The sequence below is a fragment of the Squalius cephalus genome (assembly GCF_949319135.1).
Source record: "Squalius cephalus genome assembly, chromosome: 16".
NCBI lineage: Eukaryota > Metazoa > Chordata > Actinopteri > Cypriniformes > Leuciscidae > Squalius > Squalius cephalus.
The window spans coordinates 12,146,856-12,173,525 of NC_137137.1; the positions used below are offsets into that span (position 1 = coordinate 12,146,856).

At 36.4% G+C, this 26,670-nt stretch overlaps 1 protein-coding gene across 4 annotated transcripts in view; it reads right to left on the minus strand.

The window, feature by feature from the left end:
• Nucleotides 1-280: 280 nt before the first annotated feature.
• Nucleotides 281-26,670, minus strand: part of nphp4 (nephronophthisis 4) — a 160,809-nt gene continuing 134,419 nt past the window's right edge. For all 4 annotated transcript variants that reach the window (XM_079896120.1, XM_079896121.1, XM_079896119.1 and 1 more), the window contains 12 exons: nt 21,853-21,984; nt 17,837-18,051; nt 16,623-16,849; nt 12,853-13,042; nt 11,531-11,614; nt 7,960-8,119; nt 7,756-7,820; nt 7,016-7,101; nt 5,405-5,576; nt 3,946-4,125; nt 3,114-3,257; nt 281-994 (listed from right to left, as the gene is read on the minus strand). In XM_079896120.1, coding sequence (XP_079752246.1) covers nt 854-994; nt 3,114-3,257; nt 3,946-4,125; nt 5,405-5,576; nt 7,016-7,101; nt 7,756-7,820; nt 7,960-8,119; nt 11,531-11,614; nt 12,853-13,042; nt 16,623-16,849; nt 17,837-18,051; nt 21,853-21,984 — 1,796 coding nt within the window. In that variant the 3' untranslated portion in view covers nt 281-853. The remainder of the gene's footprint in view (nt 995-3,113; nt 3,258-3,945; nt 4,126-5,404; nt 5,577-7,015; nt 7,102-7,755; nt 7,821-7,959; nt 8,120-11,530; nt 11,615-12,852; nt 13,043-16,622; nt 16,850-17,836; nt 18,052-21,852; nt 21,985-26,670) is intronic.

Sequence of the window (26,670 nt, forward strand, 5' to 3'; positions counted from 1 at the left end):
AACAAAGAATTAAGACAAATTCTAGTATATTTTTCACTGTAAATTTTCAGTATGTTCTCTCTTTTATGGTCCTTTTTGTGTTTTCCACCTGTCTTCCATATCTGGACTGGTTAGCTGGCAGGTTATTTGGTTGTTGTCAGACTCGGGCAGCTGTAGCTCTAATAGGAGCCAGGAGATTAGTCTACGGATGTTAATAGAAACCCCTTCACAGCTACTGCAAACACACAAACACAAGTGCTGTTTGGCATAGAATGTTGTCATTGATGCAAAGAATCACACTCAAAAATCAGATCTTTTTTTTATTGATGCTAGTACAAAAAATACAGTAAAAAATATAAAGGATGGCTGCATTTTCTTCCCCAAAATTAAGCACTCTATTCTCAGTGAGTGCAAACGTAAACACTTAATAAAATGATTGATCTTACATACACGTCTAGCTTTTTGAAGATCTAGAGCTGAAGTCCTGGGCAAGTGGCCATCAGCTCTCCGCAGCTAATGACACATAACAGCAGGGGTTCAGCGTAAACCATAAACACACACACCAAGAGCGCCGATATGAGCATCAGCTCTACAGAAAATCTCTTCTGTTTCAGCCTTCAGCACCACAGGGTGGCTTTACTCAAGCGCACGTGAGAGATTCCATCTACTCAATGAGCTTTGTCTGCTTATCTATAGAGTATGCTTGCTCTGTACTTCAATACATCTCATGTTATGTAGATTAACTTATCGCACCGTTTAAGCAAAAATACATGTCCATGATGTCCATGATGTGAGTAAATCCACATCAATCCACTGGTTAATGGTCTGTTTGTGGGCAAAAGCAACAGCTATAATGCAGCGTGATGGTGTTGTGTTATCTGTACTGAACCCTAAAACAGTAAGTGTCCTCGTTCTTATCCTGTTTGTCATTGATGAAGATGAGAATCTCTTCCATGCCGGGGTTCTGACTTGGAGCAAAGCGCAGGCCGATGGTGTAGGGTTCCCCTCCCCCAATCTACAACACACACACGCACATTAATGCGTATGTATTTGCATATATGCACACACAAAAAAAATTACAGGTATGTAAAAACAAAGCAGCAAAGAATAGCTAAATCAGGTATATGTTTATTTATAATGAAGCTGATTCTATACAGTGTTATTTATAGACTATTGCAGAATTTATTAATATTTTATTAGGGTTTTATTTTTAATTTTTAGTAATTTTGCTCTGTGTGTTTTTGTGTGTTCAATTTCAGTTTTAGTAATTTTCATACTTTTTTCAGTTAGTTTTCAGTTAGTTGGCAAGTCAACTTTTTTCATCTGATATGTATATTTTATTTTAGTACAGCTTTATTTCAATTACTGAAAATGTTTTAGTTCACAAAAATAACACTTATTCCCTAATGTCTGCATTCTTACGTCAAAGATGGAAATAATAAAATACAAGAAGATCAGTACTCATTTTATTTAATTTGCTGTGTACCTCAGCTTTTGAGTGTGCAAATCATTGTTTTAAAAGAATCATCAAAAGAAAAGTTCAACTTCTGTCATCGTTTACACTTACCATTATATCATTCTAAACCTGTATCACATTCTATTTTCCATAGAACACTAAAAGACATCCATGGATTTTTTTTTTTTTTCATGGAATCCATCGATTTTTTTTCAATGGAATAAATTTCAAGTATATGAAAGTAACACAGGAGTAGAAAAGTAGTCCATACAACTATATATTCTTTTGTCATACGATAGCTTTTTGTGAATTTAGTGCTGTGAACGACTTCTGATTCTTTTATGTTTGTCATTTTGGAAGCTTTACAGCCCTGTCCTCATTCACTTTCATTTCATTGAAAAGACTGGCCAGGATGTTCTTCCACATAAAGAAATAAAGCCATTCGGGGTTTAGAACGACACGAGTTTGAGTGGATTATGTGTTTTGGGTGAACTAATTATTTAAGTAGAATTGGAAACGAAACGAAAATCGTTAAATTCCTTACTACTTCCATTGCTTTTCCTGAGCTCTGTTGTGTCAGAAATTGGTTGCACTCCAGTGTTTAGAGAAAGATGAGAGAAATTGCTCTCTCTTTGTCTTTATACATTATCTCTAATGGCTGACTAAGACATATGGAACACAGACGAGGATTTAGTTCATAATCTCCTCAAAAGCACGCATGTATCGATTGTTCTGTTGTCTTTTGGCTCTGTGCCTATTTTACGATGACACAGTTGTTATTTCTTGAAGAGGAAAAAAAGCAACATCTTCAGTCACATTTTTCAAAAATATAGACCCCATAAATCCAGCGCGAGAGAAGATAATTGAAGCTGTGTTGACTAGCAAGAAAATGGAACAGGCCATTTCCTTTCTTTATGAGCTTTACAGCTTTTATTTGACGCTGAGGTATCATTAATCCGTTCTGTTCAATACTGTCACTTGCATATTTCACATTGTTTCGCTATTTATTGCCCAGATATGGGGTGTGAAACTCACTAAACCTTACCGCGATCAATAAGGGCACTGAATGATGAAATTAACATTTTAGCCTGTTCTGTTTTACACAGTTTCTGTGCAAAATGATGATCAGGAAAAATTACTTTGAGCCCCCCAAAGCCACACTAATATATCCGAGACACTGTCCCTGTGGCTAACTAATGTTCTCTGTCTCCTTTTGGAGTAATAGCCAACGGTTGTGTATTGATCACCTAATCAATTAACAGCTTTTAATTGAAGTCTAACGTAGAGCTGTAAGTCCAACACGCATCATTCTGAGCCCTAAAGGTAAGAGATATTGACGTTCCTGGCCTGACTGTGACAATCTCTCTCTTTTCGCCCTTTTTTTTGGACTGCAGCTTTATGGTTTCCTCAGGGGACCGGCATTGCGAGAGTGGCCAGGGCACAAATTGAGTTCTCCAATATACAGAGAACTTCACATACTGTGAAACGTGTCTAAGAATGACAGTTTAGAGAGACAGAAATTGATTCCTAGACAGAGACATGTCAAGATCCTTCTCCTCTGGGCTCTAGACACCTTTCTGGTGGATGGGGCTTTGACAATATGGTTCTTATTCAATGTTACACAGCACGGCCTCCTAGTAAAGTTGATAGAACAAGAATTAGCTTTGGATTCTCTTACCTGAAATTGCTCCTCTTTAAACTGAAGCAGGTCTGGGCGGTCTGTGCGGAGATTGAATACCCTAGAGGAAGAGTAGGGGTTTGTGAAACTGATTTTCTTATTGCTGCCCTTCCCTCTGTCTACAGGAACGTTGATTTCAAATGCCTGGGGAGATTAAAGCAGATACAGAGAGAAATACTGTAAAATAACTGAAGTAAAAACATCAGGTTTAAATCAATGGCACTGACTTCATGCACTACACCCTCTGTCACAGAGCTGAAATTTAACGACCCGTTCAGTTCTTGCCATTCCTCTGCTACACGTGATGTCACTGTGAACCATGTCTCACATTTTCACAGCTAAAAGCACAACTTTTGAGAAAAAAGTGCAAACAAAAATAATAAATACAATTATTTTATTAAAATATAGTAGAAGAGTAATATTGTGAAATATTACCATTTTAAATGACTCTTTTCATATATTTAAAATGTAATTAATCATATGATGGCAAAGCTGAATTTTCAACAGCCATTACTTCAGTGTCACATAATCCTTCAGAAATCATTCTCAAAACAGTTGTGCTGCTTGATATTTTTGTGGAAACCGTGATATTTTTCAGCATTCTTTAATGAATAGCAAGTTCAAAAGAACAGTGGTGTACACAAATATACATGTCTCTTATTGAGGATGATTTACATGTACGATACACAATACACATAAATACACTAAACAACATTGGAGCTCATGGTATATAGTTATTGAAAGGTTAATAAGTTGTCACAAATCAATTTATTTTAGTGAATGTGGTTTGAACCCTACTGTTGCACTGTATTAATGCATTTTGCTTACTAACCTTGGATATTACAGGCTGTCGGCATGTTATGCACAGCAACCAGGAGGCGACTAGCTGCCGTGTGTCCACATCGACTACATTGAGGTAAAAGAAACGGCTTCCAGGGCGCAGAGCCCTCAGCCCTACATGGATATCTTGAATTCCCTGAGCAGGAAGAGCAAAAACCTCAACTGGATCCACCTAGAACAGACAAACAGATCTTATGCTCATAGAGCTTCTGGCATCAACCACAAAAAAAAAACCCACAGAAAACCCACACAGCAAAAAGCAACTTCAGGGAACACTCCTCTGCAGAACTTCAGAAAACATGAGGCTGCACCTGAAGCTCATAATGTATAGCTACTTTGCTTCATCATCTTTTCTTGGCACCTGCTGTATAACATTAGCACACGGCCAATTAAACCAAAAGTAAGGTTGCTACGAGCACACAGTGCACTGTTGACAAGGGAGCTGCTGTATTTGCTCTGCTTGCATATTTCGAATAACAGGAAATACACATTTTGAGATTTATGATGCTCGTATAATCCACCTTTCATTATTCATTATTTGCATTAAAGCTCTACTTTCTTTGCTGCAATGTGCTGAACACAAGTTAATGATACTGCTGCGACCCAACAACATCTGACTCCGTGCTCTTTACTTATTTCATGAGATCTAAACCTACATATTTTCATACTAGTTGCCCTACATTTGCTCCACCTTTGATGTGGTAACTGACAGAAATTCAGCAAACGTGTAGGCTAATAAGAGTGACTAAACAATTAAACTGCCATACGGAATACTAAAACTGTCTCTAAATCCATAACCTGTAAAATCACTGATGCTAAATACATCAAATGTAAAAAATAACATTACTTTCTGCGATTAATATAGGCTGTTTAACGTATAAAAAAAATAATGTAATTAATTTTAAATAGACAATTATCATGGGTTTACATAACTGTTGTTAGTTTATTTAAAATAAAGGTTATTATAAGATTGATTTTGTTCTGTAATTGTTAAAAAAAATATATATACAAAACCGGCACTGTGAATTTGTAGTTTAAATGCTAAAAGATTATGGCTTTGAAATAAAATGTCAACTGGCTATAATTATAATTGTATATACGTTTATCTTCAAATACTGGCCTTGATTGGTAAAAAGTTGACATTAAAGAAACATCTGAACATTGAATTTCGCCTTGTTAATTGTACATTGTATTTGGGGATTCAATGTGTGATTTATGATTACAAAATCACAGAAATATGTGCAATTATTTAGTTCAACTTTTAAATCATTTTGAAAGCTCTCAAATAAAACAAATATTCGAAAAATAAAAAATCCAGATAACCTAGTCACCTTACTTACCATCTCATTATTTTTCATCATTCTCCCATTTTAGGAAAAAAGGCCACATAATCCCCCATCAGAGCTCTGTACCCCGATCAGTGTGTTTTACTTTGACCCTGCTATGCGTACCTGAAGCTCGAGGGGAGGCGACGTGTAGCACTTGACCCTGCGAATAACTTGCGTGCCGCGCAGAACCAGCGAATGCCAGCTCAGAGTGCCGCACACACAGCTCAGGTCCATCCTTTGCAGGTAATGCACGTATACCTGCCAGATCTGCGCAGGGGAGGCCAGCCAAGGGTCACTGCCATAGAGAGATTGACACAGAAAAAGGACACACAAAAGACACTTTATCACTTTCCTCTTCATATACACTGACACAATAGCAGGACAGGCCTGACAGGCCGCACTTCCCCTGAGAGGGACACACACATATCTCAAATCTTCAAAAGAGAGATGTTCAGAGAGACCCAAATGTCACCGTTTTTAAATTCATTCATTCACCCTTTCTTTAAGAGCATCCCACGTGCCAGCGGCAGACGTGTTCCCGCAGGAGGTTTGCAGATGTTGATGTTATTCTGCCTGCCAGGGTTTCTTGAGTTTGACTATATTAAAAATAAAGGACTTTGTGCGTGAGCTCTTCACCCTGCCTGAAGGGGCTCAAGCTCAAGGGACAAAATTTCGAGAACGTTTCTACCGTCCTTGGCTGGTGTGTTGTCCTTAGCAGCAGCTGTTGTTGGGGGGGGGGGGGGGGGGGGGGGACTACAGCTGATTGATTTCCTGGTTATTAAAATTTCTCAAAAACTCTGTGTGTCTGATGAGCTTGTCTGTTGTTCAATCATTTAAAACCATTAAGTCCATTACGAACTCGCTAATAAGAGTGGATACCAATGCATTTGCTCCGCTGACAAACTACATTTTCATTGTTTGGTGATCAGGAAATATTATACTATTATAATATTTATCATAGTAGATTACAAAAATTAAAACAGGGTTTTGCAAAACCCCTGGAGATTTGTGAGGGAATTGCAGATTGTTTTCGGGTGCAGATGGTAAATAAACTAATTAAAATAAATTAAAATAAATTAATATTCTAAAATAAAAACTTAAATTAACTTAATTTACTAAAATATATACATATATGATTTTTTTTTTTACCTTCATGTGATCATTAAGCAACATCAGAGACCCATAAATTATACCCATAAAAAAATTATTGAAATAGGAGAGTTTGTCAAGTAAAATATTTTAGGTCAAAAGGATTCAGGAATCTCTTAATTAAAATGTTATATAATTATATAATATTACATAAGTTATAATAAGCAAGTGAACTGACTGCTTTTAATTAATACGTGTTGCTGTCACTCTCGCTGGTTCCAGTTCCAGTGAGATATGTGTGATGTGCAGGTTCTAAAATTGTGTTTTTATTCATGTTCACTGATTATGAACTCAGAGATGTCACAGATTTTGATGAATAAATGAATATTATGATCTGATGCAATCAGACAGTAAATGAGACATCCTGATTAAGCAAATGTCATTAATCACACATGAAGGAATTAATCAGGGACCAGGCTTTCACACACACGCACACACGCAGCCAAAACAGAAGTTCGCACACACACACCTCTCTGTGCATCTGGAAGAGTGAAAATTAACAGGTTCTCACTCTCCTAAGACGAGTGAACTTTTATGTACACACACATACTGTAAGGGAAATGGTGCAAAAGGAGGTGTACATACGTGAAAATGGTAATGAAGAATTTCCTTATCTGTGGGCTTGGGCTACCAGGTACTTTCAGGTAAACATCCTGTGGTTCTTCTGGAGTCTACAATTTCAAAACGTAAGAAAATGAAAGATAAATTCATAATGTTTCATCAGTAATGATTAACTCATCTGACTGATTACTAATGAAAAATAAATAAAACTATTAAAGTTTTTTACGAAAAATATATACAAAAATAATAGATTTGAAAGAAAAACATAATATTTTATAAAAAATATAATAATAAATATTTTATGAACAATAAGCACTTGCATGAAAAAATAATTATAAAATAATATTTTATGAAAATATTCAAATAAGTCTTTCATGAATAATACATATGAAAATAATAGTCTTGTATGACACATAATAAAAAAAATAGAAAATTATAATAGATTAAAATGACAATATTTTTGTATCAATAATGAATAGCGGATTAGTTTTGACAGTTACTAATGTAAAAATTTTAATATATATATATATATATATATATATATATATATATATATATATATATATATATATATATATATATAAAATAGTATTTTATGAAAAAAAAAAAAAAAAGACAAAAATAAACATTAAAAATAATAGTCTTGTAACAGGTGTGCAGCCTTGACGTAACAATGAGTCAGCACAAAGCTCAGACATTAACTAATAACTCAACCCCATTCTGATTGGCTGGCTGCTATTAGGAGTGACTCCTGATTGGCTCACCAGGTTGGTGGTGTGGCAGATGACATTGGGGTCGCTGCAACGCACATGAAGGGTGGCGGAACCATCTGTGAGCAAGTACAAAAGGAGACAGAGCACAAATGAGGTCTTTAGTTCAGGACTAATAGCAGACACTGAAGTGTGTTTGTGAGTGCATGTTTATGTATGTGCGCACACAGCGGCAGATATGTTTGTAATGAGCAGCACCTGCTGTGTCGTCCCAGGCTGCAGGCAGGCGAATGGCCTTCTTTAGGAAGGTGAGTTCAGGATGGTAGAAACGGAAGGTCTGGTCCACCACATGTGGCGTCGGTTCAACATCCACCTGGCAGATCGCCAGAGGCTTTCTGTCTTCCCCACGGAACAACACCTGTAAGACAAGCAGATCGGCTGCAAGCTACACACATTTTGAATGGTATTCCTGCAAAATGCTAACAGGAGAACTAAGTCTATTGGAATGTTCTGGGTTCACAACAAGTTAAACTGACAGATATTGACCGCATCAGCGACATGCTGTCAATTACCACAGACAGTAATTTTCTCCCACAGTTTGTAAAAACAAAATTGCATGTACCGGTACAGTAATCCACTTACAATGGATGTATATGGGGCAAGGCATTGTAGATGGTCTAAAAGCATAAATGTCTATCTTACATTGTTTTATACATATGATATGCATATATTTTTATTATATGATATATACTTTTATTTTACATCAAATTTTATGCAATAAAAGATTTATGCAAAAAAAATCTTATAGATAAACTTTCAAAATGTTTTGTAATATTTGTCCTGAGGCAATGCCTTGCCCCACTGACATTGAACAAAACTTGAACTGAATTGAGTTAAATTACAGCACTACTGGGCTGCTTACAACTGAATTGAACTCGTTTTATAATTGATGAACTTTTCTCAGTAATTGAACTGAACTTAGCCAACACTGACTTGAGCTGAATGACACTCTTGTCTTTTTAGAGCTGCTTTACTGTAGAATTAAAATTAGCCTCATATTTGATGAAGTTCTTCATTCAGCATCATTCAGTTCATCGTTCATAATTCAGCATCATTGATTCTGTTATTTTCTTGTGTACTGTTGTGAAGATGCTTTGAAACAATCTGTATTGTATAAAGCGCTATCTAAATAAAGTTGACTTTTTCAAACTATTGAACGAAATTGAACTTGCAACTCGTGAGATTTCTTTGTAGTATAGCACCAAACCAGCATAAACCACCCTGAACCAATATGATGGTCTAAGCTGCTCTTTTCAGCAGAGGTGGTCAAGGTCTACCAATAAGTGACAGACCTATCTGAAATCATTCCACACTGAATGAACAGCACTGACAGTATGTACTGCGATATCAAGTACCTTGAGTCATCTGCAGTCTGAGTGCATAACCTCTCTCGCGTGAGATACAGTCAAGCTGGCTGTCAGATTCACAGCTCAAGACAACCCATTGACACTCCTCTGTAGGTGATATCAGTTTGTGCACAGCAATGTTTGACCCCAACTGACCTAAAAATGATATGGGAGTTTTGTGTGTGGATGTGTGTGTGTGCCAGCAATCCTGCAGGGCATCAGTCTCTCTAAGCTACATATGGCGTCAACTGCCCAAAGGAACAATAAACCATAATGCCATAGAATAGCTCATCAACCCACACACAGACTTGCTTCACAGTTTAAAGGTAGAGTAGACAATTTGTTTCATAAACACTTTTTGTTATTCTGGTTGAAACTCTCTTCACATCCTGATAGCAATCAATGATAGAAGTGGTCAAAACATTATTATTTTTTACATATATCATCGGTGGAAGTCTCAAAACCAAAAAAATGTTCGCCCAATCATTGCATTCGGTCCGATGTCATACCTGCCTGTCAGTGGAACAGTTCACGTCTTCAGACTCGGATTTATGTGTTTCTAAGACAACACTATCAACACCGAAATGAATCTGCAGCAGTCAGGTGGTGCAAATATGCATAAACATATACAAATGTAAAGATAGGTAATGAATAGAATCAGATGGAATCTTTTTGTATTTTATGAATATATTATATAATATAATTTAATATACAGTTCAAAAGGTGGGTGTCAATAGGATTTTTTTAAAAATAAATTAATACTTTTATTCAATAAGGATGAATTAAATTGATGAAATGTAACAGTAAAGACTTACATTTAAAATAAATGCTGTTCTTTTTTTCTTTCTAAATTTATCAAAAATATTAAGCGACAACTGTTTTCAACATTAATAATAATCAGAAATGTTTCTTGAGCATCAAATCAGCATTTTAGAATGATTTCTGAAGGATCATGTGACTCTGAACACTGGAGCAATTATGCTGAAGTAATTCAGCTTTGCCATCACAGGAATAAATTACATTTTAAAATATACTTAACTACAAGACAGTTATTTTAAATTAATAATATTTCACAATATTACTGATTTTCCATATTAGTAAATATATATTATATATATAATATATATATACACTATAATATATAATATATATTACTACCAACTCCATACTTTGATATAATATACTGTGCATACAATAATATATATACACTATATACTTTTATTCTACTTCCACAGAAATGGATTAAGCAGTTAATCTCCTTATCTGTAATACTGTGTGTCAAATGTTGGGCAAAACTACCAAGAACATTTGCAATTACATGAACGCCTAATCATATTGAAACTGGAGGTCTTTGTGTTCACTATGCACTGTTTATCCTTGTTAATGCTTTTATGTGAGTGTGACGTGAGTCATCACAAACAGTGTGTGCACATCTCAGAAACAGAGAGATAAAAAGTGTATTTCTATATTTGCTTTATCCTTTATTTGGGTGTCAAATTTTTTTTTGAATTTGAGGGGCACAATAATCACAGTTAGATCAAATAATTGTGACAGGCCTACGCAGAGCTGAGAGTACTGGTATCTGAAACCATTAATTCAACAAAATATTTAATACAACATGTAGGGGTGGCGGAAGTGTAGAGATATGAGAATGATGCGCAAATTCTGTGAAAATCTGCAGGGCGGGTGCTAAGATTCGGTGTGGACCTGATTATGAAATATGAATCAAAGGAGTTGATCAATGTTTCTCATTAACAGACTTATGATATTAATCAAATGTAAGTAATAATATTGGCAGGTTAATATGAAATGTATTTGCTTATTCAGGTCAAGTCTCAAACACAGTTAAAAATGAAAAGCTTATTAATGGGATAACTCAATGTAAGATTAATAAGCTTTTCATTTTTAACTGTGTGTTTGAGACTTATGATATTAATCACATGTAAGTAATAATATTGGCAGGTTAATATGAAATGTATTTGCTTATTCAGGTCAAGTTTCAAACACACAGTTAAAAATTAAAAGCTTATTAATGGGATAACTCAATGTAAGATGTGATCAAGAGTCATCTCTTTATCTCAATTAAGCAGGTTTCTCTTGGAAAAAAAGCAGATCTAATCATTTGGAGATTTCGGTATTTACATAATCAAGTAGACAGGTGCCGTACTTGCCTAAAAATACATACAGCAACACAAAAACAAGTAACTTCAGCCTGTTTTTTTTTTTGTTTTTTTTTTGTAAGAGTGCATCAGTTACATTCAGTTTTACTGTTGTTGACCAAGTCGTGTTTTCAGTCTGGATTGTAGGAGCCACTGCAGAAGTGCCGGCCCACTTCTCTGTCTGAACAACTACTAATCAGGCTGTATAGAAAGAGTTTGTGTTCGTGTGTGTGCTCAGCAGTACAGTGAGCGCTAAGCTCTTACCTTGATGGATTTGGCTTGAATTGTATTGGACAGATGTTTCTGAGCCATCTGTGGACTTCTTGAAATCTTTAAGCTTTCAGTATCCTGCAATATGACAGCAGAGTCATCATAAACTGTGCGCTATTCAGTGAGAGAACAATCACATTGAAATAATGTCATTACGGAATGGGAAAACATTGTATGGACAGGTCTGTTTAGGCTGTCTGGATGAGGCTGTTTTTAATCCATTTTATTATTGCAGATGCTTTGAGTCAATTTAACCTCCCTCCTTCAGTTGTGGGTGCCTCTGTGATACTACAGACTATAAACAAACCCAAATCCAATTAATCCGGAAACATGTGAACTAATCCAAGTCTCATCAGTGGAAAAGGGAAATGAGGAAACAAATGCAGTTGCTCAGATGGCACATCGTTCATGGTTGATTTACACTACAGTACAACACACAAAAACAATGAAATCGTCCACATTTTCTCCTGATGATGTTGTTTACCAGCATCAGCAGTTCAGCGGACAGTTCACAGTCTCCTGTTTAGGGGCTTTTGCACTGGGTAGTAATAGAAAATCAGTTATAGGAACCAGTGTGGCCCCCCAAGAACTAAATTTTCACTTAGGACCATTTTCTAGGTTGCACAAGAACACAACAGCACAGACAAAGGCAACAGGTAAATGCCATTAACATTAGCTTTCTGTATGTTTATGTGCCATTAACATTAGCTTTCTGTATGTTTATGTGCCATTAACATTAGCTTTCTATATGTTAGTTTGTGGAGTAAGTATATGTAAACTGTGTGCTTACACAGCTTTCTAAAAATGCAAGGTGTCGTGTTTCGTATAGCATCTGTTCGGCCAAATAACAAACACTTACGTCACTGGTAGTTCCTATTGTGCTGGGATAGACCGTACTCTGAAGTAGGAGCTAATTTAGTTCCCTCAAAAGGAGTTCCTATAGCTAAATTCGTTCCCAGTTCCTGCGGTACGAACACGCCAAAAAGTAGGTACTTCTGCTAATAGTTATAGGAACTATGAAAACGTCCCTCCAGTGTGAAAGCCCATTTTGACTGCTTTATTGATGGGAAGATTCACTTGAGTGCACGTAGTGGCCTGTCTAGACTTTTTTTTTTTGTCTGTGGTGGCCCATGTATATAAGTTATAATAATACTTTCTTATTATTATTACCACAAATAAAACATTTTATACATATAAATTTCAAAAACAAAGCAAAATAAAATAACATGGACAAATAGTAGTAGTAGTATCAATAAAATGGGTGAAAAGTACATTTAAAAACACAAAACAACAACAAAAGTTTCCTCTAGATTTACCTGAAGAGGGAATGTGCGACCACAGACGAAGGTCTGGTACTTGAAGGGGATGTGGACGCTTTCTTTGGGCCGCAGGTAAACCTGTGGTGTCAGTGTGCTCTCCTTTAGGTGAAACATCTCCTCCTCTAGAGGAGTCAGAGTCTTCGTCAACTCCTTAAAATATCTCCACTCCTCGCTCTTCACGATTACACTGAGGGATAAAAAGAGAGGGAGATGAAAAAAGGAAAAGAGAGAGACAGAGAGGAAAAGAAAAGAACAGCTTGAGGACTTTCTTTGCCTTGCCAGCAGTATTTTATTGGCAATGAAAAAGAGCGTATTTGAGTATGCATGATACAGTCAAACATAAGCCCTCACAGAAATGAAACTCCTGGGAGGGTACGGTTTAAAGATAACACACACTGGGTGTGGAATATTACTTTCTGTTTCATAGAGACAAATTTCATGCACAAATATATGAAGGAAAAGGGCATTTGAAACATCAAAGGCAGCACCTCCGGGCCCGAGAAGGGATCATTTTCCATAAATGAAAAAAAATAAAAAAATAAGGAAAAGAAAGAATTTCGAGGTGTAAAAACTCTTTTGTACTGTATACACTACAGTAGATGCGAAACCAAGTCTCGGAAAATTCAATCACATTCTCCCTTTAATAACAGAGAGCCAGGCAGGTGATACAAAGTGAAGTATGCTTACGTTAACAAAAGCAAAGCCCATTTCCTTTTCTTTTATATAGACACATATACAGTAGGTAAGGAGCTCTTTTGTAAGGGTATTGCTAAACAGGGGGGGAAAAGAGGGTAATAAAGAGAAAACATTTTTTAATTGAAATGTTAACAGGCCTAAATAGGAAGTATAACCTTACAGAATATCTCTTCACAGTAAGAGATACAAAGCAGAGACAGATCAGTCTAGCCATGTAAACAGATAGACACAAACAAACATGGCTCCTGGTGAGGTTGACAATGACATGCTAAACGTTTAGTTTATATCATTTTATTTAAATGGCTTCCCTTGTGGTAAATGGAAAACCAGGAGTGGAGTGATTACAGAATGCTATGAGATTAAATCGCCGTTGCTCCACTCCCATACTCCATCTCGAAGCTTTGGCTTCTTTTGAAACAATTTTTTGTTGTTGGACAAAATATATACAAACTAACTCGCATGTACAACATTTAACAAAAAAAAGAGAGAATAAAATCAAAATAAAAGTTTGGGGTTGGTAAGATCTCTTTTGCTCACCAAGACTGCATTTATTTAATCTAAAAAATCTGTAACAAATTGTATATTGTTGGATTACAAGTTAAAATAGCTGTTTTCTATTTTAATATATTTTTAAAATGTCATTTATTCCTGTGATGACAAAGCTGAATTTTCAGCAGCCATTACTCCAGACATCAGTGTAACATGATTCTTGTTGGAAATGTTAGAAACAGTAGTGCTGCTATTTTTGTTTTGTGCAAACCCTTTTTTCAGGTTTTTTTGATAAAGTTCAAAAGAACAGCCTTTATTTGTAATAGAAATATTTTGTAACATAAATGTCAACTGTCACTTGGATCAATTAGACAATAGTATATGCATAACAATGATTCCAGTAAAGTACAGAGAGAGAGATAATAAAATTCATCTGAAGCATAACTTTTAAAAAATGCGTCAGAAAAAAGCTAATTACGAGCTACGGGACCTGACCTGTGAGGATGAAATGAAATAGGCAGAAAGAAGGGAGCTGCTCTGCTAAAATATGGTGTATCCTTTAACCTGCCGCTCATTTGGTTCAACTAGTCCATATATAATGTGTGAGTGCAGGTGAGAAACAATCTCTTCAGTAAAAATGAGAGAGAGAGGTGACTTTATAACGTTTGCTTTGTGGCATACATCAGCAATACAAACAAAGGCCTGACACATCCTTTGCACAGAAAGAGAGAAGCATCAATTCAACACAAATATACAAATGCAAACTCCATATCTCAGGTATTTGTTTCCCTGGCACAGCTCTGTGCACACACTTGTGTTTTGGACTGACTCACAGGGTTCACGCACAAACACACTGCTCCTGGGCGAGCAGTTAAATCCATGACACATCACAAAGTGCTTAGGTTTTATGCCACAACACAATGCAAGCTGGGAAGACGTTCATCATGCAAACTTACTTCACAGAGAAAGAATATTTATCTTGTCCTAAAGCATAGTGTGAGTGTGTGGAGTTTAGGCTACTAATGTCTTTCCTAATTAAAGGCGGAGAGATGCAGGAGAGTTAATGCCGTAATTTATTCCACCTCGCCCTCTCAACTTCTGTCCCACTTTCTTTTGCTTATCAAGATGGAGTGTGTGGACTTAGCCTATGGCCTACAGAAAACTAATATTTTGTGTGGTATAATCCTGGATGTGCACACAGAAAATCTGGACAGGGGAAGATATTTAACATCATGCGGCAATTAAAATAAGATAGAATGGGGGAATTGATTATTTATTCAGTGTTGTTTTCCTACCCCCTGGGAAGTTCTTGGCCCCTGAAACACCCTGCTGAGGAGAACTCATTCATTCAGATGTTCATTTCAAACAAGGCTGTTCACACGTGAACTAAACATTGATCTATGCATAATTTCCTTTTTTTTCAGGGCTGTAATGCCAGAGGCAAAGGCTTTATTTGAACTTTGAATGGACACAGTGCCTGCTGTGCATATGATTGAAGTATAGGCTTACTACAGTATGTAGATATTAACATCAAAGTGGTTTTCTTTGGGTATATGCATACTGTACTGAGAATGAATTCAATTATTATTTTTGGCACATAGTGGTCAAATTACTGTACTGTAGTGTCCACAAATCTCAGACAAAAACTCAGTCACATCACTCTCATCAAATAATTATTAATAAAAGTGTCATCACAATGTTATTCTGATAGAAATCACAGTAAATACAAATTTCAGTTTCTTTCATCTCTCTAATTAAGAGTCAGAAGTTAAATAAAATAAAATAACCCACATTCTTAATTTGGCAATGAGAAATGAAAATACGCAAAACATTACTAATGAAGCAAAACGTAACACAAAATAAGTTGTTAAAAAACAAAACGTCTCTTTTTTGTCTATACAATAAATGTTTTGTCCAATTTTTTTTGTCCAAACTCTAACTTTCATTGTATGGACAAAAACAGTTTTGAAACAGTTTCAAAATATCTTCTTTTTTATGTTTCACATAAGAAAGAAAGTCATAAAGATATGGAAGGATTTGAATAAGAATTTACATTTTTGGGTGAACTATCCATTCAGCTGAGTGTTGGTATGGTGATGTTTGCAAATCACAGTTATAGTCCAATGCATGCGAAAAAAGAGTAGCAAAAAAGTGAAATGATAAAAAAAAAAGGCAAGATATTATTCTGTTTGCCCTCAAAATCTGTGAGTGCCATCTAGATGCTGGCATAAGGTGAGCTTTAAAAGTGACCTGCTTTTGACTTTGGATTCAGCACTCTGGTTTAAACACTATATCGATAATGTAACCAGTCTAAAAGAGAAGTTTTTCCAGACATTTCCTCTAATAGATCTGATTCACAGATCTGAAAAAAGCCAGTTAAGGGTCTTACTGCACCATAATTTAACTACATGAATTATCAAAATATGATATGATGTGGCTCCCACAGTCCTTAAGCTTTTGAGAAAAGAAATGTGAATGTGCTATTTGATTAGATGGTATTCTATGTTCTGATTTGATTAAAGGTTGCTTGGCCTGAAAAGGTTGACATCCAGTGATCTACTGCATTCAAATGCATATCTCACCTGAGCTCTGGGTCATCGCATTCAATGGTGACTGTCTGAGAAACGTTGAATGGATTCTTGAGCACAAATTCGAAGAACTCAGCTGTTCCGAGTGTGGCGTACAGAGTGTGTTTGGTAGTGATGGCTTGAGAGAGCATGTTGATGATCTCCTGTGCTTTACAGCGTTCACGATAGGCCTCGATCACACGCAGATCACGGGAATGCTGCACCCGATCGGTCCGATGCCTCTAAAACAGTTTTCAAAGAAATTCACACGTTGAAAAACTGCACCAAAAAGACAGAGAAACTAATAAAAGTGATTTGCCTGAAGCCTGGCAAGACAGGCTGTAGAGTGAAAGTAAGAGTGAATTTGGGTTTCATCATTCTCACAGAGTGGGAGGAACTGGTGAATAATGCAGCACAGTTTCAGCTGTTTCCTTTTTTAAGCTAAAATTAAGCTCATGCGTCGACAGGAACACAATAGATCACACAAAAAATTTCATTTTCATCCTTTTTTACTCACCCTAACGTATTTCAAAACCCATATGACTTTCATAAAAGTTGAATTTCTGAAGAATATCATGGGCACTATTTTCCAAATAATGAAAGTGAAGGAGGACTAGAATTGTCAAGCTTTAAATTGTCAAAAAACACAATAAAAGTATCACAAAAGTTTCCCATATGACCCTTGTGAGAGGAACAGATGAACATTTAACTCATTATTCATAGATCTGCCCTAGTTCACTTTGAGAGTAAATACTTTTGGCTTGCTCAGTTGGGGATATTTAATTTAATTTAATTTAATTTAATCAATCAATAATACTATTTAACAGCCTTACCAAACGTGGACGTTTTTTCCACTAGAACCAAACCCTGTTGTGTTATTTTGATTTAATACTGTGAAGCTGCTTTGATACAATCTGTATTGTGAAAAGCGCTATACAAATATACTTGACTTGACTTGACTTGACTTGACACATTAAGGAGATTTCAGGTTAGTGAACAAATGACTCATCCGAGCTGAATCAATGAGTCATTGAAAGAAACAAAGACTAATGGGTTTGAAATGACATGAAAGTGAGTAAATACTTTTTTTGGGTGAACTATCCCTTTAATATTGACTTTGGAGCAAATGTCAGGATCACATGGTGCACAGCTGTAAAGAACGTCAATCAGCTCATGCTATCAGACAGTTTTTCAATCCAGCTCAACAGAAAACTGTCCTTCTTTCTTACCGTCATGTTTGCGTTATCCTGAAAAGGGGGTGTGGCCTTCAGCTGCTCATGTTGACGGACAGCTGCCATTCTGTCAATCTTCCTCTGGCGCACTTCCTTCACTTCGTCCTGCTGATGCAGTGCGGCTCCACCCACTTCCCTCATGGTGCTTTGTAGCAGTCTGGCCAGCTCGCTGTCAATTTCTGGCAATCGACGGGCTCGTCTGGCATTGCTCGCTGCAACACATGCATATACACACACATAAACAACGTCTTTCACCCTACGAGACACACATGCTCTCTTTCCTCACTTCCTCGGGGGCCACTTTTCAACCTCCATTTGGCCTCGTATCCATCTTCGTCTTTTCCAGTTATCCCTCCCACCCAATGAGACCCGCTTTCAAATATACCTGCTCTGAGATTTACGCTTCAATGCGATTCAACATCACAACTAACATAATCCTGTGATTTAACGCCAATGAAGACAGGACGACAGAGGATCAAAAGACGCAGGATAAAAAAGAGCCCGCCAGTGTTTTTTTCCTAAACCTAGATTCCCACTGTATTCCTTCCTACAGAGAGAGAGAGAGAGAGAGAGAGAGAGAGAGAGCGAGAGAGAGAGAGAGAGAGAGAGAGAGAGAGAGAGAGGGAGGGATATCTGCATAGCACTGGAGACAATAAGGCCTCTCTGTGATAAAAAAGAACATGTTGAAGCACTCTGTTTATCTCCATCTCATCAGGCTGACATACACACACCCCTCATGCAACTGCCCACTCATGGCCCAGAGAAATGTTGGAGCCACTGTGTTATTTTTCACTGGCTGTGTCTCAGCTATCTTTGCAGGAATTGACATTGTGTGGCATTGATGTCTGCCACAGTCACTGGCAGTCTGTTCTTCAGTGTACAGATAAACCAGAATGGATAGTTATACACACATGCAAACACATTTCAAACAAAAGCACTGAGGCCTGAAACATACTCTACATTCAACAAGATTTGCTTCAGGATGGAGATTATATATGGAACATTAAGTCAAAAATGTCCTTACAGTCAAACACATACATACATACATACATAAATCAGAGGCGTGCCGTCTATATAAGCTGTGAACGTTCTGCATACGCAAGCCATTTGAGAGAATGAGTTCACGGACTCTTTAATGAATTAACACTATAAATTCCTTGTCATTTGAGGTGTAAAATAAAGCTTATATAATAAAATGTTGTTATGCATCGTCATCATTGTTCAGCGTTCATATTGATTTGTTGACATATGGAGGGATAGGTCAATTTCACACTTCCGGGTTTTGGCCTCCAGATTGGCCCACGCTGGGAAAAAGTTTTTTCTGGTGACGGCTATGGCTGAGCCTAACAAGAACTAGTTCGGGAATCAAAGTCTTTGTACGAATTAAATATCAGGAAAATGTTTGAACTGTCTTGGTGATTTATTGGTGTGACTAGAAAGCTCTAATTAAGAGCTAAATATAAGAACTAATTTGAAACGACAGCGCTAAACTTGGTTATATCACTCTCCATGTCTGTTTGGTGCGGCTGTGCATTATCACACTTCAAGCAGTTTTTTTCGCGATATGATTGGAGAGTCATCGGATGGCAGCTCCTTTCTCACACAGATCTAATTCTCACACAGATTCATAATGAGAAGCAGAACTGTTCACACTGTATATTGACTCGTATATGTTTCTGGATATATCTATCAAAACGGCAACACTTCTGTCATCTCTCAATGACATTTTAGGTGCGTTCCATTCGACCGTAAGTGGACTGTGAAGTGGACTTCACAGTGTATTCCGCCATCTTAGATTCCAATCCGAAGGGAGCGAACAAGTTCAGTTCGAAGGGCACTGCGCACGGCATAGGGAATAAGGGAACATCGATACATCACTTCACAGGAAGTGGAGAGCGATGATCACCCAACTGTCATTGCGCACCACGTCACCACCAGTCAGAGCGGTCATAAATAACGTTGGAGGAGTTTACGTATGTGTGTAAGTATTCATACATTTTGTCATTATTATACAAATTACAGTATTTTTAACGGTTATTGGGGTGAATATTACATTTACATATACTACTTTTGTATGTCCCAGGGACTTTATTTATAAACGATGATTATAATACGGCTGTGCGCGGGAAGAAGGCGCACGAGATCACTATGCAATTATATGACCATTGATTGAAAACACATATACACATAGTTAACCAAATAAAAGTTTATTTTCATATTGCATGACAGTTACAGCAGAGCTTCAATTCTGTTAATAGTCAAGTAATAGCAGCAATAGTCAATTAAGTGTATAATAAACATTTGTTTTTCATTATACCAGTTTTGGCCACAATCTTACATACGGTTCCTTTAAATGTGATAGTAAATTAAATTAAAATATTAATGTAGGCCTATAACTATTTATGTTATACCATAATCTGCGCGACCCCGTCGTTGACTTTCTTTGATGACGTTTACAAGGCGTTCCAAATGAGCGGTTATTGTCAGCGAAGTCCACTTCAACTGATATACCGTGCTCAGGGAGTAGGGACCCTGTCGAATGGAACGCACCTTTTATCTCATTCACTCACACAAGCTCCTGTCGTCATCATCATCTTAAAATCTATAGTCGGTCTAGTTTGGTTTCGGCTCTGTGTCGGAATTCGGACATCCGAGCTCTACAGGCAGTTCTTTTGACCTCATGGTTTGGTTTTTGCTCTGCTAGGCCTTTATTAAGAGGTGTGTGCCTTTCTAAATCATACCCATTCAATTGAATTTGATACAGGTTAACTCCACTCAAACTGTAGTAACATCTACAAGTGAAATTGGAATGATCCTGAGCTACATTCCCATTTAAGGGTACGAATACTTATGCAATGTAATTATTTAAGTTTTTTTATTTTTAATAAATTTGAAAAGTTATCACAAATCTTGCTTTTTCATTATGGTGTATGAAGTTTAGATTGATGTGGAAAAAAAGTAATTTAAAGTAGTTTAACAAAAGGCAGCAACAACAAAATGAGAAAAAAATATTTCTAAAATATTTATGTGAGATTTTGTTATTTTTCTTATTTATTACATTTATAGATCCATAAATTCACTGCATATTTACAGTAGCTGCAGTGTAAGTTGAAGTACGGTCTGTGATGTCATCAACAAAAAGTACAGGAATGTTATCTCGTTCCAAGCAAAAACTAGTGTAATTATTATTCTAGCCTAACTATGCATGATTATAGAGTTTATCAGAAAAGATCCGACCCACCAGTGTATAACCACAGCTCTACGCAAGTACTTGAACACAAATGCTTCTAACTATGCAGGTTTGATTTCACACATCACTGCACTCTAAAATGTGTCAGAATGCAATTCACAATGCATCATAAATACATTTTGCATTCTCAGTATTACTGAAAGATATTCTATAATATAAAATTCTACATTAAATTAATGTAAATGGTTATCTTGTAATGTCGAATTCATGTCTTTTCAACTATACTGTCATGGCAGAAGAACTTTGAAGACAATCTTGTGAAGCAGGATAGTTAGTTTGTAAAAGCACATTCAGTGTAATGGCACAATATTTGAAGGTCTATCAGGTTTGTTTCCGCTACAGTAGTGCAAGATCGCACATTAACTTTGTAAAACAGCATCAACCATATGCAATTCAGTGGCTATTCTCATGTTTCAGGACTGAGGATTAACAAGACTAATATTGTCTTCTCCGAAGACTTTTGCATTCTACATTTCCATATGTCACCGTACTGTGATCCTCTGTTGATCAGAACAAAAAGACTTATCCTAGCAATGCTGTCATTAAAATGAAGCAGTAATAAGAGAAAAAGAGAGAGAAGATAAATAAAAATGGCCACTACAACTAGATAAGGGAATTCTAAGCTAAATCCTCTTCTGGAATTATCAGCAAATCCCATATGATATACTTTTATAAATTCTCTAGAGCTCTAGAATTGCAGAGCTCTTGAGTTCTGGGGATATGAAGTCAAGCTCTGGTGCTTTAGAGAGATGATGTGCTATACCGTTAAGCCGGAGAACCGCTAAAGCAGGGACACTTCCTCCCGCAAAACCCTGAGAGGCATCACTGGGCTGGACCACATGGGAGAGCGATGGAGGAAGAGCCAAAGAACTGTGGGAACTTGACACACTGCCACCTGTTGGAAAGAAGAATCCAAGAAATTTAATTGAGCTCATTCCAAATCAGTTTTGTTTGGTTAAATTCAATTCACATTCATGTCAACATAAACAAAAAACATTTCAGAACATGGTTTTGTTACCTATAATTTTCTTTGTTCCTAACATTCTGGGTGATAACATAGTCTAGATTACTGATTATTCAGAGATGCAGCCATTATTTTTGAAAACAACTACTTTTACAATGTGATTTAATCAGAAATTATTAACTGAATGTTCTTCAAACAAATGTATCAAATACATATTTAATGTATATACTGGGGTGTAACGATACCTTAATTTCACGATTCGATACATATCACGATACTGAACTCACGATACGATATTACTGCGATACTCCAAGACATATAATAAATGGTTAAGAAAAAATGTACTGTTGATTAAATGCTAAATTTGATATAACATTGTGGGTGTAAATGAATAGGCTGGGACAATGGTGACACCAGAATAAATATATTCATGATTCTGAACCTGAAAATACAGAATTATTTTAGACGAATATGCTTGCACTCTGTCACTGGCTAGATATATTTAAAATAATGTAGGCCACTTTTTACTGGTAACATAAGACTTATAACATAAGCATTATCAGGACCCACTAATATTCCCCCATTATTATACATTACATTCAACATAATATATTGTAGTTTAATGTAGTACTGACTCTGAAAACTTCAATTTTTTCTCACAGGGTAATTTTTATTTTGGGTGAACTATTCACGATACATATTGTCACTATCCACGATACATATTGTTGCATATTTGTATTGCGATATATTGTGACACGATATATTGTTACACCCCTAGTATATACAGTAAAATATGTCCTTAGACAATAAATCATTACTCCATGTAGAGGTTAAAAATATACCCCTTTTAAAATGTAATCATCAATAAATTTTATATACAAAATTAATCCTATTTTTATATAAATCTGTATTTTATAAAGAAAGACTTTGAGGAGCTAGATTTACCATTAGAGAAGTGTTTATTCTGCTTGTAACTGGGCTGATTTAGCTGATTTGAACATATGACACAGAACGTATTACATTCACACAGAGAGACTGGCACTGCTGTCATTCGGGTGCATTGATGACGACCGACACAATGCAACAAAGGAAGATGCATTGATTGGTGCTTTGCAATGAGAAATGTTCTGTGGTCAAAGAGGACAGGCAGGAATGTTAAACAGGGAGAAATGGTAGGATGGGCGGAGGAGTGAAAAATAAAACAACAAAAACAATACTTATACAGAACAACTGAAATCTTGGTTTAGGTGCATTCTCCTTGGCCAATGACCCTTACCTTCCTGGTTCTCTATCTCTCAACTATGATTGCTGTGCACTGAGAGGCAGTGAATTGTCTAAACTGCAGTATAAGTACTTTGGTCCCATGGGTTTCACAACAAGCATCAACCGCCCCAAACATTCAATGGGCTTTACCTGTGATTACTGACAGGTGAGAGCTGTAATTACAAGTCTGAGACAAAGGTCAGGCACAGAACAGGGTGATTGAAGGTGGGAGTGGGTGCGTGTTTCAGGGCACTGCCTGTGATTGATTGAAACTTCAATGAAAACAGTAATAGATGGATACATAAGTCAGACATCTACACATTAAGCACACACTTCTTTTGCCAATAAGAAAACAAACAGAGACAAATGTTTCCATTCAGCATTTAAAGAACAGTATTTAATTTAAGAGCATGATGGTGTTTTGAGACGGTGATTGAGCGAGTGTGTGTTACACCAAAGAATACTGCATTTGATCCCAGGCAGTGATAAGTGAATATTTATCAATAAAAAAAAAAAACATTGAAATTAACTTATTAACAAAGACAACTTATAAAATTGAAATTAATTATAACATTATGTAAATAATTGTTTTATGGCATGTCAGAATTTCATGCCTAGAACAGGGTAAAATAATAAAATAAGATAAAAATGCGTACCTATAAATAAAAAAAAATAAAAATACTGTATATATATGTGTACATATGTGTATATATAACATACATATATAATTTACCATGAACTTCTGCATAAATTAGTAAATTGATGTGATCTATACACATCATCAAGCAAACAAACACAGTCTACTTAAATAAATTACACATAATTATATGTTTTCATGTCTTTACTGAAAACAACGTGTAAACATTCACTGTGCAGGGTGGGAAAAGGGGTGAATCTGTAGGCTAATGAATTCTCTAAAGGCTAATTGGAGTCAGAAGTCAGTTAACCTGGAGTCTGAAAAATAAGACGAGATAGAGCTGCCCTACAAAAAAAACACAAAGTTTGCTATTCACAATTCGCATTGAGTGTAAACCATGCCCTTAGACGAAAGAGATCTCAGAATGCCTAAGACTAAGCATAACGTTAAAGAAAGGGTTATAAAAGTATCTTTAAAAGCTGTGAAGTTTGTCAGTACACAGTTAGAGAAACTATCAACAAATGGAAAAGGTCAGCACTGTTGCTACTCTACATAAGAGTGGGTGTCTGGCAAAGATTCAATGATGTTAAGAAGAGTCCAAAAATATCTGTTAAAGTCTATAGAGATCTATGGAACATCTCTGTTGACGTGTCTATGGCATATAAAATGCTATACAAGAATGAGATGAAATGAAGATGATTTATTTCTTAAACAGATTGTTTTTGTCTATTGTTTTATTTAGTTAATGATCAGATCAAGTTTTATGGCCAATTTTTGCAGAAAATCCATAGTAGTTCTCACAAATCCCTCACATACTGTAGGCTACTGTTACACAACCAAAACACTGCATTAAATCACATCAGCATTAGCTGAACAAATTAGGGGTTTGCTGGATTGTTCTGAGAGAAAACAGCATTAATATTAAAGATGACGATTTCAAAGAATTTACATCTTAAGGAATGTAGTCTCTAGAAGTTTGCTCTTAAACCAACAGAGTACATTTTCTCAAGTTCATAGCTTTTTTCAAATTCGCAAACTTTTCAAAGAGTTCAGAAAAACCTTTCATGCACATACTGTACACAACCCAGAACAATTTTGTACAATATTGTGATCCAAAGTGAGCCCTACAGCCCCACAAATCCATAAGAGGACTGTTGAGCGTCCAAAACATTAGCAAGTTTAATCCTTCAAAACATCTGAAATATCATCCAGTTCTTCCTCAGTGAATCCGATAACTTTATACCTGCTGGTTGGGCGTTTTATTATCTTTAGATGCCTCCATTAGACCCCTATTTACCCTGCAGAATACATTTCTATAGCTTTGGAAATCATTTAAACATGGAGCTCTTTTATCTGTAGTGGAGCACATGATGGGATTTCCATTAGGATGCACTTTCTCTTATCTTCTAAATGTAGCTATGTTTTAGAGGAGATAGACAGAAGTCTACTTTGGTCCCTGTTGCAAATGTATACTATTGTTTTTTAGTATTTCTTACCATGAAAGGAGAGATAGGAAAGAGGAAATGCGATTTTTCTTTCCTTCTTTTCCTCTCTCCTGTTCCCCATCTCTCTTTTTCTCTACTGAAATCTTCGCCACGCTTATCAAACGTTTGCAGATGAGCAGCGTGGGGGCCAGAGGCAGGCGAATTATAAAATCCTAATCTTTTTTCCCCTCCATCTGGACCTGCGTCTCTCTCTGCTCGGTATAAAGGCATAAAGAATCCGGAGGTGATAGAGCCTGTTGCTACTGTGAGAAGCTTTTGATAGATGCACCAAAACTCTCTGAATTCAGAGATGATGTTTAACCTGTTCAATTAAGTTATCTGTTTCTTTTATGTGGATTTGCAGTGTTCAATTATCCACTTGTCTGTTCACATCAAGCTGAAATTAAAGAGGATTTCATTAGGAGCTTTTCCATTGCTTTTTAACATATGACAATGCCAATCATCACAAGTCCAATTACAAAGAAGCTTCATTAATTCCCAACGACGTGACATGTCCTATCTGAGCAGAACATTTCGAAACAGTGTGGGATCATGAAGTAAGACATCAATCCATGTGCATTACCCAGAGCGGCAAACTCACAATGTCCCACCTTATCAAAACTTGATGGAATGTATTCAATGGACCGATCAAGCTATTCAAAAGACATTTGCATGTACATAATAACAGCCTTTTTTCCCCAATCCCTCTTTCCTCTGATCAATAATTGTCTTTGCTTTGACCTACTTGATCCTCTGAGGTGCTTTTGATGGATAAACATCTCAGTAAGCCTTAGTGAGTAAACCTCAATCTCTTGTTAATGGCGACCACTCATTAGGATTCAAATAAATGGACAACGCATTAATCCCAGATTGAGATATGGTGTTCAGCAGCTTTTGAGCTTGCCTTGATTTGCCCGTTTTGGATGAGTTAATTGATTCCGACCACTGAGAGAATGAGGAAAGCTGATTGGTATCAAGAAACACTTGCATTTTCACTGGGCCTCTAAGAAGGAGCTTAAGCAGATAAACATGAAGATACTGTAGCCTGTGAATAGCTTTGATTCGGCTCGGAGAGGAAAACAACTCAAATGTTTAAGGTCACTAATGACAGATGCTTCTTATGCCATAGTGACGTCTAAGAGAGCTGCTTTCTTGAAATTTTCAGAGGAAAGTTAAAGACAAAGTGAGTAATTTCTGCACTACTATTATCACTGAAATGGAGTCTGTCTATCC